The 13,158-nt window shown below is 38.5% G+C and overlaps 1 protein-coding gene across 3 annotated transcripts in view; it reads right to left on the reverse strand.

Moving 5' to 3' along the window:
* Positions 1-503: 503 nt before the first annotated feature.
* STAG1 (stromal antigen 1) overlaps positions 504-13,158 on the reverse strand; it is a 419,741-nt gene continuing 407,086 nt past the window's right edge. For all 3 annotated transcript variants that reach the window (XM_027584268.2, XM_027584270.2, XM_027584269.2), the window contains 6 exons: positions 10,934-11,139; positions 7,016-7,190; positions 4,731-4,841; positions 4,060-4,174; positions 2,600-2,680; positions 504-2,513 (listed from right to left, as the gene is read on the reverse strand). In XM_027584268.2, the coding sequence (XP_027440069.1) occupies positions 2,490-2,513; positions 2,600-2,680; positions 4,060-4,174; positions 4,731-4,841; positions 7,016-7,190; positions 10,934-11,139 (712 nt within the window). In that variant the 3' untranslated portion in view covers positions 504-2,489. The remainder of the gene's footprint in view (positions 2,514-2,599; positions 2,681-4,059; positions 4,175-4,730; positions 4,842-7,015; positions 7,191-10,933; positions 11,140-13,158) is intronic.

Raw genomic sequence — 13,158 nt, forward strand, 5'->3', positions numbered from 1 at the left:
CTTGGCTGCCTAGAGAGTTCTCCTGCTGATTTAGCCCTTGCATCCCTGTCTTTTCTGCACAGACATCTTAGGCCATGTAATGAACACAGCCCAGAGAACAAGGCCAGGACCATAAAGTGTAGAGCATGAGTTTTTAAGAGTGATGTCTGGCACCAATATCAAGAGAAACTCTTCCACAGCCTTGTAGAATCCAAGTGATCTTTAAAGATATGCCTAGGGGCTGGATCTCAGGCAGGGGAAGGATCCAGGCTACAAACCCTGAATGCCTCCTCCTTGAAAACTCAGCCTGCAAGAGACCTCCTCTTGAACCACAGACAGACAATCTCCCCAGGAAAATTCAGGGAATGAAAGAAAATGAATGAACTAGTCCTTAATTTTTTCCTTAAAACTCACTGATACAGTTAACAAATTACCTGAATGAGCAAACTTTGAGCAAACTCTCAAGTGCAGAAAATCATCTCTTTAAAACTTTACCTAGTAAGAATAGGATGACTACCACAAGCCTGATTTTGAATAGTTTATTAAAGGAAAGGTGAAGCATCAATTTCAAATTGTACAAAAGGAAAAAAACCTCATATTGCAAATGTACAATTTACAGAATTACTAGCAAAACCAATCAAGGAGACACTGAAAATACAAAAATTCGATTGACTTCAAACTGAACTGCAAACCCATTGGAGTAGATATTAAGCCTTTTTTTTTTTGTTGCATGGTAGTCTACAATTCTAAGCATCTGTTTTCCACATGAAACTGTCAAGCAAAGGATCACTCTGTGCATGTGCCAGGGCACCTCCCAGCTTCCTCCTTGGCTAGAACCATAGGCAGGGCTGGCAGTGGTAGATAATCCAGTTATTCCTGCCCCTTCATGTCCACTGAGGCCCACATTTCTGGAAGAAAGCGAGACCCCAGCCCCTCAAACTGGAGCCCAGGAATTGCTAAATTAGCAGATATAACATTTTTGGTGACCAGGTTTTTTCAGAACTGTACAAATATTGAGAAAAATCTGTTTTGTGTTTACTAAAAGAATGAATAATCCATTTGCTTTCCCAACAAAAAATAATCATTGGGTGCACAGATTAGTAAAAAAATGCTTTTCATTTTTTGGTAAGAAGGGAAAGCCTCATGATTCTGTTACAGCTACTTTAAAAACCAGCCCACAAACAGCTGTGGATGGATTGGTTTGGAATTGAGGCTTACTTTAAAAAAATCAGAAAGGTAGAAACTAAGTGGGCTTTTTAAAACAATAGCAGCAAGTCATAAAAGTCTAAGCAGAATGTAACTCTAAACCATTGAAGGCTGTCCTGAAGATTCATAATTTCTTTCCCCAAAATAATTAAAATGCACATTTAACACTGAAATGTAGCTGTATTTCAAGGTAAGCTTAGGAACTTCACCCTCTAAGCACAGACTTCTATGCAGCACATACTTCTATAATTGGTAAACTTAATTCACAAAATTAGCGCATAAGGTATTAAGTGCATGGGAAGTAGACACAGTTATGTTACACTTAAAATTACTTTTGAATGGCAAAGAAGTTCTTCATGATTATCTTTTTAAGAAAACGGAAGTCTATGTAACTTGAATTTGGCAGGGCATGAAATAAGTAGTAAAAACAGCAAACCGATAACTTGAGAACCATTTTTGTTTTTCTGAGAATACTTTATTTGCTGGTAGAAGTTGCTAAAAATGCACAGAACAAATACCAATAGAAAATGTACTGTATTTGAATCTCCCTATTCTATATAAAATGAATGGTGTACAGCATCTGTTGGAAAATGGCTGCATGGACATTTCTTATTTTATGCCCCCTTATAAATAAAAATAAACCTTTTTATTCAAGAGTATATAAAATCTGGGAATCCATATCCACAGAGGGTGTGTGGTTTTTGGCAGAGATGCACTGTCAGAATTTCATCTTAGCTTGTCAATATTCTGCTCCTCCGTATTTCTGTATTCCACAAGGTCAACCAAATCCAGTGAGCTCCAAAACACTCTTCGGCAATTAGGATGAGCTGCTTACTCATAGGTTTAATAAAAATGGTTAGCTTTTAAAACATAAAAAGGCAAAATGTTAAAACGGTTTTTAAATTGTACAACAGGAAAATAAAGTTAAAAATATTTTTTTTTTACTCAATGCTGAGTTTTCATAAAACAGGTGTATAACAGTGTTTATCTTGACAGCTGTTTTAAAAATTTAAAATTTTTTCCTCCCTCCAGAAAAACACACACATCTGTATTGGGATAAGTCCAATATTAGGACACAAATGATTTTTCAGGTCAGTCTTTCTGAGGTGACATTCACCAACATTCCCTTGGGTAATTTACATGCTCCTCTTCTGTCACTGCAAAAAGGGATTGACCTCAATCATTTGATTAAAAAACAAATCAGATCACATCAAAAGTGTTTTTTCCCCCATACAAGCTATCACAGTATATAGGCCTCTAGCTCTAAATAATAGAGTTCCATATTTGTAAATTTTCTTCAGACTTCAGAACATAGGCATTCCAAATCCCTAGAAAAATGAGAAACACAATTAACTTCATGCATAAACAAGACCCAGAAACCATAAGTAAAAAGCAGTAATAATTTAACATTTACTGAATCGTCTTCTATGATAGCTGCGGAATCAAAGAAATCTGGCCTCAGCTCAGCTCTCTCTCGCCGATTTCTTGATGGGGGCTGGAAAGAGAAGCCAAAATGTTTTCCTGAGATACATTAAGATGGTAAGCTGCTAATATTTCTGATGGCATCACAAAATAGAGCTGTTGGGGATCAGATTTTGAAAGGAAAAGAATGCGGATTTTACATGGAGCATACATTTTTTTTAAAAAAGGATTTCAAATTACAATGAATAAACTGAATATGAAAATGCATATAATTAATTTTGGGGCCTACAAACATAGAACATGCCTTTGAATCATGGAATGATTATAAAATTCATCCCTAAATTCCCCAAAGCTGGTAGATGGAAAGCTACTGAAGGGAAGGAAGAGACTGCAGTGACATGATCTCCTTTACATTTCTTAGAAGAGGTTTTCATTATGGAAAACTTAAAACCTACACAGCAGAATGTTATGGGCTAAATTACATCCCCCCAAATTCATATATTGAAGACCTGAACCCCAGTACCTCAGAAGGTGACTGTTATTTGGACAGAGGACCTACAAAGAGGTAATAATTGAGGTAAAGTGAGGTCATGTGGGTGGATTCTATTTTGATTCATATCCTTATAAAAAGAGACACACAGGAAAGATCATATGAAGACAAAAGGAGAAGATGACCATCTACAAGTCAAGGACAAAAGCCTCAGAATGAAATCAATCTCCCTGAGAACATGATCTCAGACTTGTAGCCTCCAGAAATGTGAGAAAGTTTCTATTGTTTAAGCCATTAGTCAGTGGTACTTGTATAGCAGCCCTAGCAAATACAGTCTGATGAACTCCCATGTATCCATCACCTAGCTTCATCAACTGTCAAACCTTCAGCCAATCTTGTTTCACTGAGTCTTCTCACTTTTTTTCTATGTCATTATACCTACAACTGTTTCAAAATATATCTCTGATGGAAATTTAAAAAAACATAACCACCATGCATTACTATTCCTGACAAAGTCAATAATTTCTTAATATCACCTATACCTAGTCTATATTCAGGTTTCCTTACTTCAAAGATTTTTTTTCACACTGAACAAATATGGTCCATATTCTATGTTTGGTTGCTATGCTGGAACACACTGTATGTATCATCAGATTCTTAGTTTAAGAGACCAAATGCACACACTATACTGAGAGAGAGCTAGTGTGAGCCCCTTCTCAAGAAGGTAATAAGGAACCAGTTCTTGTTACTGCCAGAATTTAAAATCTGACTGCTTGGAAAGCAGGCTTGAAAAACACAAGCTCATCCAAATGTGCTAAAGCATTACACTGGTCCTACCTGCTGCTATGTTTACAACCTCCACACCTCTCCTTCCCATGGGGTTCTGAAAACAAGAGCACCACCATCTTATACCAACACTTTCACTTACTTTAACAGAAGAAAAGGTACTGAAATTTCCTTACCAGATCAATAACCATGGTGTCTTCAAATTCTTCATTCATATCTTCTAACTGGCTCCGGGATGACATCATCACATCTTCAAAGATGGGCTCAGCATCTTCCTCCATTAGGCCCCGACTGATAAGGAAAAAGCACGATCAGATAGCTGTTCAGACTCGCTGAATTTGGAGTCCTGGCTCTTTCTTACAGTAGGTCTTTTAACCAATGAAAGCACATGTTCCAGTCACAACCCATAGGCTGCAAAAATTATGATCCTGAACGCCTAAGATAATTAAGGGTCTTTTGTTTCATTCAAGATTTCATCTCAATTCATCAAAAAGGAAGCGTATCTTAAATGCAATAACAACAGTAGACGTTAACATTTATTTAGCTATGTATCAATTCCCACAAAACTGTGATTGGTACTATTATCCCAAATTTACAAATGAAGAACCTGAGGCATTGAGGATTAGAGCTTGCCCAAGGCCATATAGCTGGCAAGTGGCAGCACCAGGATTTAAATGGTGAAAGCCTCAAAAGTCCACACCCTCTATTTCTATCCTACATTGCACAGCATATCCTGAATTATTATCTTAACTCCTGAGACCAAATGTCAGAGGAGAGCCGGCATTCCACAAAATGAACAGCATCACATAGTCTTTATATTCTTGTGCTACTTGATGTTAACACTTACACGGCATGCCTTACTCCAGTTCTCACTTTCATGTAGTTCATTCCTGTTCTGTCCTTCCGATTTAAATCTTCTAATTTTGGTTGGCCTAACCAAGAGATCTGCATCTGAGGACTAAGAGAATACATTATTTATTTTGTGGCAAAAGATGAATTTAGCTAATCAGTACCATGCTAAGAAGGCCATAGTTGGCTGGCCTAATCCCCATGTATGGAGAATTAGCTGGATTTATTATAGAGTTAAGGGTGAGACAGATCATTATCAAAGGATCTACCTTTGCAGAAATGGCAGTAAGTTGCCCAAAGAGATACCTAAGTCTCCAGGGATTCTGGCTGTGGTTGGTTGGTAGGTGTAAAGGAAACCAAAGTTATGTCACCCCAAAATACTCCTCTGAGATAAAGGTTATTTTGAGCTGAAGGCAATTAAGAAGCAGGGAACAAAGAAAAAGCTCCTCCTTTTCTGTCTATAGGCAGAAAACAAATTCTCATTTTATGGGAGACAGACTCTTAACCCAGAGATAGCACCAGAGGAAACTATAAACACACCTTGTTAAACTAAACCTTATCTTCCTAATTAAGGAAGATATGGACTACATAGTCTCAGTTGGACTACTTCTAGTCCAAATTCCTTTGTCTTGTCAATTCTTCACAAATTTATTCTTTGTCTAAAAGGTATAAAAGCTCCCTGCTTTGGTAACTTCTTCAGGTCTTCATTCTATGGTAAAAGCTCCCATGTACATGTAAAGAATTCAGTAAAATGTGTATGCTTTTCTCCTCTTGGATCTGTCCATTTAAATTTTCAGACCCAGTCAGGGATCCTAAGAGGGTTGGGTAAAACCTTTCCCTCCCCTACAGGTGCTTAATTTATCAGGTTTGTTCCCCAAATATCTGTCAAACAAGAGTGCTTTTGAGACCTCTGTACCCAGCTGCTGCCCTGCTCACAAGTGTTCCTACTTGGACAGCCAGTCCCATAAGGGGCAGAAATGATGCTGGTCTTGTGGCTCAGAGCTCTCCAGAGTTGAACAAGGAAAGGTATTAACACATTTTCTTCTCAGTCCTTCTGAAGAGATTTGGAGTCAGGTGCATGCTGGGCTAAATTTTCCCCTCCCCTGTACACTTACTGGCACATGACACTTGCATAAACATGCCTCTTGGGGATTTTACAGGACGTAAACCTTAATGGTTTTTTAGTAGGGAACATCTGTCACGTGAAGTTCTCTCTAAGCAGCTATCTTTATATTATGTGGGGCTACCACCTTGATTAAACTGATAAACCTACAGCAGGGAAAAGTAGACCACAGAGGGGAGGAACTAACAAGTGGTAAAGTCAGGGAAGTAAGGCAGGCTGCTCAAATAAGGAAGAATTCACCCTCTAGGAAGCAGGATGGGAATGCTGGTCATAAGGCAAACTACCCTCTACGACTGCTGTTATGTAGTGGCTGACAACGATTATCCTTTTAGCTTTGAAGAAAGGCAGATCGTCTGGGCAAAGATGCTTTATGAAAACTCAGGATCTGAATAATTCTAACACTGCCTCTTTCCATTTTCAACCTGCTAAATCTGTTGAGTTCAACTGAGAATTCTCTCTCACCCCTCAGAGTAATTCACAGCATTACCCCAATATGAATAGAAACACAAGGAGCTAGGACAACTTCATAGTTGAATGGAAAATAACAAAGAAAAAGTTAAGTTTTTTTTATAGCAAAAGTCATACCATCATCCTGCCTTTTCCAAAATTTTGGAGGCCCTGGTACTAGAAAACATATTAATTACTAGTGTGGGAAAAGGTAACGCTTTGATTCTCTCTTAGAGAAAGGGCAACTGTTCTAAGAATTTATCAAATATCTTGACAAATATCTTAATCCATAACAGTTTAAGTTTAAAATATAAACTTGACAAGACAAAGTACTATTAATTAAATGGATGATAAAAGGAGTAGTCTATTTATTTGGTGTTCAGACTAGTAACAACCTTAGCAGAGACTCTTATAGTAACCTGCATGTCTTTTTTGCAAGTCCCTGAGAAGAAAGAGACCTGCCCAATGAATCCAACTGAGCTCAGCACTCAGTGAGGCACCATGCTTTAAAGGTCTTTGGACTTCGATTAACTGACATCCACAAGTGTTGGCAGACCTTATTATATATTTTCTAATATAAATTATCTCTGCTTGTGGTTTTTTTCTCATGAACTAACCAATAATATGTTTTAAACAAATAAAGTTTTTCTTGGATAGCTTTTCTTTTAACAATTAAAGATTTTATACCAAGAAAATGAATTTTTACTACTTACTTGTGTAAAAAGTCAGGTTCAGAACCATGTTCAGACTCAGGTTCCTGAATCTGCTCTCCCATGGGCCGGCTATTTTCCCGCAGTACAGTGGAAGTGAGCTGTGGTGCTGGAAGGGGGCCAGGAGTCTGAATCATGGTATCAGTCCTATTTAGCCATGTATTATCCAGACTTTCATCTGTAAAATTCCAGTTAGAGTCACAAAATGTCATGAGTGGAGGGAACTCTGGTAGAAGTTACAGCACAGACTTGCAGAGCATGGTTCCTGGGTTAGACTGCCTAGCTTGAATCCTACTTATACCACTCACTTGTGTGACTTTCTGTAAGTTATTAAACTTCGAAAACTCAGGTTTCTCATATACAAAATAAGGATATCAATACCCAACCTCAAAGAGTTTTAAGGATTAAATGATGTAATGGATGTAACCATCAAATGTCAGCTATCCTTACCTTATCCCCTCTTCCAAGTCCCTCCTTCTCTAAGGATTAATTCACTGCAGAAGAGGAAGAATTAGGCCAGCCAGAGACCCCTCTAACCTTCCTTTGCTCAAGCAATAAAGGGCCTATTTGCTGGGCCTTACAGGGGCCCCAGGTAGCAGCACTTAAAGCCTGGTAGGCCTTTACGGAAAATCAGCAAATCCCACTGCACAACTGGGACACTGGTCACCAGAGAAATAACTTTTTGCCAGGCTGTATGTGCGGGGATGGGTTAAGAGGCTGTTTTCATGCTTCTAAGTTCTACCTCTTTAGGGAAGCCCTCCTTAATCACCCTACCCAGCCCCCACTTCCCATTCTCTTTTAACTTCTAGAGGAAACAGAATCATTCCTACTTACTTAGGATTTAATTATACACTGGCCTGCATTGGCAGGTGATTTGTCAAGTGTATATGTTATCTCTGTAATTAGAATTAAATTTTTTCAAGGGACCAGGAGCTGTTTCTTCCTTCTTCTGATCATTTACAAAGACGTGAGCAGATTAAAGCATTATTTATGTATCTAAACTACAAGCTGGTATAATGTTACATAAAGTTTCTACTATAAACATTCTAAGCTATTTTCTTAATATGGGAAGACTTAGAAGTATTATTGCTATGCTTTTCCTTCTGAAGAATTTAAATGAAAAAAAAATTTAAATCACAAAGTACACAGTATGAATCCTGTTGTTTTTCTTCCTCCATTAAGTCTCAGATTTGTGCAGCATGTTAGGTTCCTCACTTGCTATCAAACATTCCATCTCTCAGTGTTTCAAAAATTATCAGACACATGTGTATGTTCTAGATCAGCTTTTTAGTTCCTGGAAATATTTAGTTATTGCCTTGTTAAGGTCATTCCACTGATCATCCGCAGCTCACTATTCAACAATCTCTTTATTTAATCAGCAAAAAGAGGTTTTGTCTTCTTTTATTCATACCACTTTTCATTCAACATTTAATTCCTTTTATTTTTTGCTGCACTTATCTTATGCTGCACCACAACTTATGGTTATCATTTACATTCTTAACCTGGTAAATCCATCTTTCAGCTCTACTACATGTCATCTTTTCCGGAAAATCTTTCCTGATTCATTAAGAGTTTGATCACTCCCTTTATGTTCTCAGAAAACCTTTTTGGCCCATCAGAGCACTGCCCATGTGGAACTGAAATCGCCTGCTTCTCTTGCTTCTCTGTCTTTCCATCTGTACTATGAGCATTTTTATTAATACCTAATCGCCAGCATTTCACACAGTTCTTAGAAAGGTGCATGGTAAAGACTTAATGGATAACTTCAGGAAGAACTCACTCTTCTTGAAGAGATTCTCCTAACCCCTAAGGGTTCCTCAATGAAAACACTTCTTGCAAAGCTTTCTCATCTTTATTCCAAACAGATGAAACTGCTGCCTAAGGATTCTGGGCACATGACCTACCTTAGTCTCCTGGTAAATTTCAAACTGACACACAGCAAGTTTTCTTTTTTGCAATTTAACAACAAATTATCTGGTTTATATATGCTTTTCTTTGTCCCGAAGATAATACTGACTGCCCCATTAGTGAGGGAATTATATATGGTTATTTAAATTCTCTAAGCTTTAGTTTCTTCTGTGTGAAATACAGATAATAATGTTGAACTCAAGAGTTCACTTATAAAACATTTATACAGTATTCACTATGTGCCATGTACTGACCTAAATGCTTTACAAATGTTAGTCAAGTAAATGATTAAATGCTAATAATGCACATAAAGCACATAAAGCACATTTCTGGTACACAGCAAGAATTTAATGAGTGTTGGCTAATATGAATATTACATGTAAGAAAAGCTGTGAGTAAAAATATATATCTAGATCTATATCTAGACAGACAGACTGGATAGATGGATATGGCGGGGGCATCCTGATAAGAGGCTGCTCTAGAAGACATTTTAAAAAGGAAGTGACTGGAGTCTTTATTTAGAGAAAAGTTTAGGATCCTACACTACAAAGACAGGACTTAGTATTTTCATTTTCTGGACCAAAAAGATTTTAAGTCCCATAGATAAAAACTAAAAGAAAATCTTTAACATTAATTCTGTAAATATTTTCATATCTTTTATTCTCTTTGAAATATTGACATTCTGACAATAGCAGCTAACATTTACTGCAGTACCTATGTGCTAAGCACTGTGCTAAGTAACCTCTCTCTGTGTGTATACTAAATATTTTATTGGGAGTATCTCATTTAATATTTACAATAGCTGACAGACAGGATAGGTACTCTGATCATCCTTTATATGATCACTGATTGAGGCTGAGAGGTTAAATAACATACTCAAAAGTCATACAGTTTAAAACTAGAAAGCCAGGTGTGAATTCTAGAACTCTAGTTTTAAGAGTGTGTGCTCGTCATCAATAGTCAATACTGCCTCCCCAATGATGAAAGAAACAGGTTTAAATTCTAATTCTGCTACAGGTTGTAGCAAAATCTTTCATGAGTCACTAGTTTTTAGGCAGCAGAGGTGAGATGCTGAAAGGTAAATAAAAGGTTGTAAAAGGGAGCAGAGGAGGATTCAGATCATTGCCTTCCTCTCTCTTGGTTTGGAGAATATTTATTAGGAAGACCACAGAGATGGGGGAAGGTTATTTGAGGAAATAAGCATTTGCACTTTGAGTTGTCTTAGTTTAAGAGTAATGCTCTAGGGGCGCCTGGGTGGCTCAGTCGTTAAGCGTCTGCCTTTGGCTCAGGTCATGATCCCAGGGTCCTGGGATCAAGCCCCGCATCGGGCTCCCTGCTCTGCGGGAAGCCTGCTTCTCCCTCTCCCACTCCCCCTGCTTGTGTTCCCTCTCTCGCTGTCTCTATCAAATAAATAAATAAAATCTTTAAAAAAAAAAAAGTACTGCTCTAATAAAGAAATTTTTAGTCTTTTTGGATACATGAATTAACTACCAATGATCACATATTCATGACAATTCAACTCCCTGGTTCCTACAGTCCATGAGGGTTATAAAACCAGAGTTGGCTATCATTATTTTAACGCACAAAAATAAATTACTCATCCATGGGGTAGAAATGGAAAACTGTTTTGGTATATTCAATTTGCTGCAGAGGTCTACCTTCAACTTATCAGAATCTCTTCTACATTAGGATGAATTTTGGTAACTACCTTATTTTAAATTTTAATGTATTAGAGGGTCTATGATATGGGGATCAATTTTATAAACCTTTGTAACTGTTTCCACTTTTCTCTGCACCATCTTCCTCTGTTTCATGGTCTTCCAACTTCTTTTTCCTTGACCCTTTTCTCTTCCACTTTGTCTATTCCAACCTTTTTGCCTTAACCTCTCAGTATGTGTCAAATCTACAAGGAAATAACATGCTTAACAGTATTTCCTTGCTTCAACAGATTGGCTACTTTACCTCTGCAATAGTAAGCAAACTACTTGTCTCACAGCGTAAAGGCAGACTTACCTTCTACTCGTTTTTTGTGAAGTGGGGGTCGTCCTTTCTTATTCCTTACTGAGGATGTTTTACTGCTGCTACTTCCACTGTTCACAGACATTCTATCATCTTCACCTCCAGTGACTAATGAATTTCTATAGGAAATGAGTGGAAGCCATACATCTTCTCTCCTTTCCATCATTTGCTCCGTAAGGAATTTTTCTAGGTATGAATGACTAGAAACACAATAGAAGAAACAGTGATTTTCATGGAAGCACTTCATGTATCACTTATTTAATTCTTTCATAAAGTGAGGCTCTCTCTCTGAAAGTTCTGAAGAATCTCCTAGGACACACATTATACTTTTAACAGTGGTTACCTTTGGAAAAAGAGGGAGGAGAATGTAAGGTTTTGCTTCACATATTTCTGGAATGCTTTTACTGTTCTGATTTTAGTATATGTGCTGCTGAAGTGAGCACTGGAATGCTTTTAAATAGGTGAATGTATTACTAAGGCTGTGTGTGGTCCTTCCTGTATCAATGTTAAAAAAAAAAAATCAGAAGTTTAGCTCAAAAGGTTATTGAACTTTCTTTTAAAGTGTTCAAACCAGGGTAGGATTTCTGTAATGGTGGAGGGAGGAGCTTGGCATAACAACTTTTTAATTGGTGAAACTGATAAAAGACAATCATTTAAAGTCTTCAGAAATTGTCCTAAGGGCATACAGCAAATGGAGAAACATTTATTCAAGAAAATCTACTAAATCTCAGTAAAACAGTGAGAGTTTGTAGCATTTGAACCACAACCTGTTCCCTTCCCCTGTCCCCTCTCCCTCACCACTGCTACTCCAGGAGCTCTATTCTGGGCAGACATGGATAAGAAGATGGGGGGTTCCCTCTTTCTCTAGCTCCTCATCTAGAGCTACCTTGGAAGAAGCAGCCCATTGGTAGGTTGCAGAAGCTCTGTTCTGGACAGTAGCTGGGAGGAAGAAGGCTCCCTTCTTTTCCATCCCCTACTTGTCAGGTAGTAACTCTCTCCTAGGCACAGCAAGCTAGGACCACCTGGAGGGACAAGCTAAAAACTAGGGGTTACCCCTGGCCCCCTGCTCACAGAAAAGGGGTGTTATTCTGGGAGAATAGGGATGCTGTCCCAACCCCAACTCCTGTGCAGTGGCATAAAAGTTCTGCCCAGCAACCAAAGAAAGAGTAGAGCAGCCAGAAATTTAATAGAGAACCAGAGAAAGACAGACAAGAAGAGCCCTCCTGGGATCATAGATGATCCTAGAAGTTGGCAAGGCTCTGCACATATGCTTAAGCTGCACCACCACTCGTGGGCAAAAAGAACAGGGGATGAGGGTATTTTGTTATCATTCACCATGCCCCACATCGATCTATCAACACAGGGAAGAAGCCTCACTGGCACAAGGGCTTAAGCACAACCTCTAACCAAACACTGGTTAAAAAATAAGCTGCTCTGACCCAAGAACGACTCCTAGAAAGCTTAAAGATAAAATCACAGTAGACTGGTTTCCAGTTCTGCATGTGGAGTCTGGAAGTTGTTACTGCATCCTGACAAGTAAAGACCTCAACAGACTAAAAAATCAACAACTTCCTGGAGCCATAGAGAGGAAAACAGCTGACCCCAAGATTGGGAGCAGAGGAGGTAACACTTATTGGAGCAGACTCAGAAACAAAAACCACCTTGAGAACCATTGCTGGGGTAGGAAAACCTGAGCCATAATTCACAAACTGTTGGAGATTCACTGTGACAAGTCTGAGAGTTCAAAACTCAGAGCGACCCAGTTATAAGCGGACCTCCCCCATAATACTGTGAGATTTACCTCCAGAAGCTCAACTGGGTTTCCACAGTAAGATATTAGAGCAAACTCCCCTGTGCTTTTGGCAGGGGGAGAAGAAAAGGAACCATTCTGAAATCTGCCAGAGTATGTTATTCTTAACAAAGCTTCTCCTCAGGAGAAACTGGTTAGGCAGAGCACAACTTGCTGGGATATTATCAGAACCTAACCAATCTGGGGGAAGAGAAATACCCAACTCCAGCCCACTCTACCCATTTTGTCCCAACCATGGATAAAGAAAAAAACTGAGAAACACTTGTGAAGTTTACAGTCCAGAGGCATAGGCTCACTAAAAGACTGAGACCTATAATCACAGGACTACAGAATGCTTCCCCTCCTCCCATACCTCATTACCATATTACTAAAGGTAATTTACAGCAGTTCCTTTTACCTAGTACATCAT

This window comes from Zalophus californianus, chromosome 1 (genome assembly GCF_009762305.2).
Source record: "Zalophus californianus isolate mZalCal1 chromosome 1, mZalCal1.pri.v2, whole genome shotgun sequence".
In the NCBI taxonomy this organism is placed as follows: Eukaryota; Metazoa; Chordata; class Mammalia; order Carnivora; family Otariidae; genus Zalophus; species Zalophus californianus.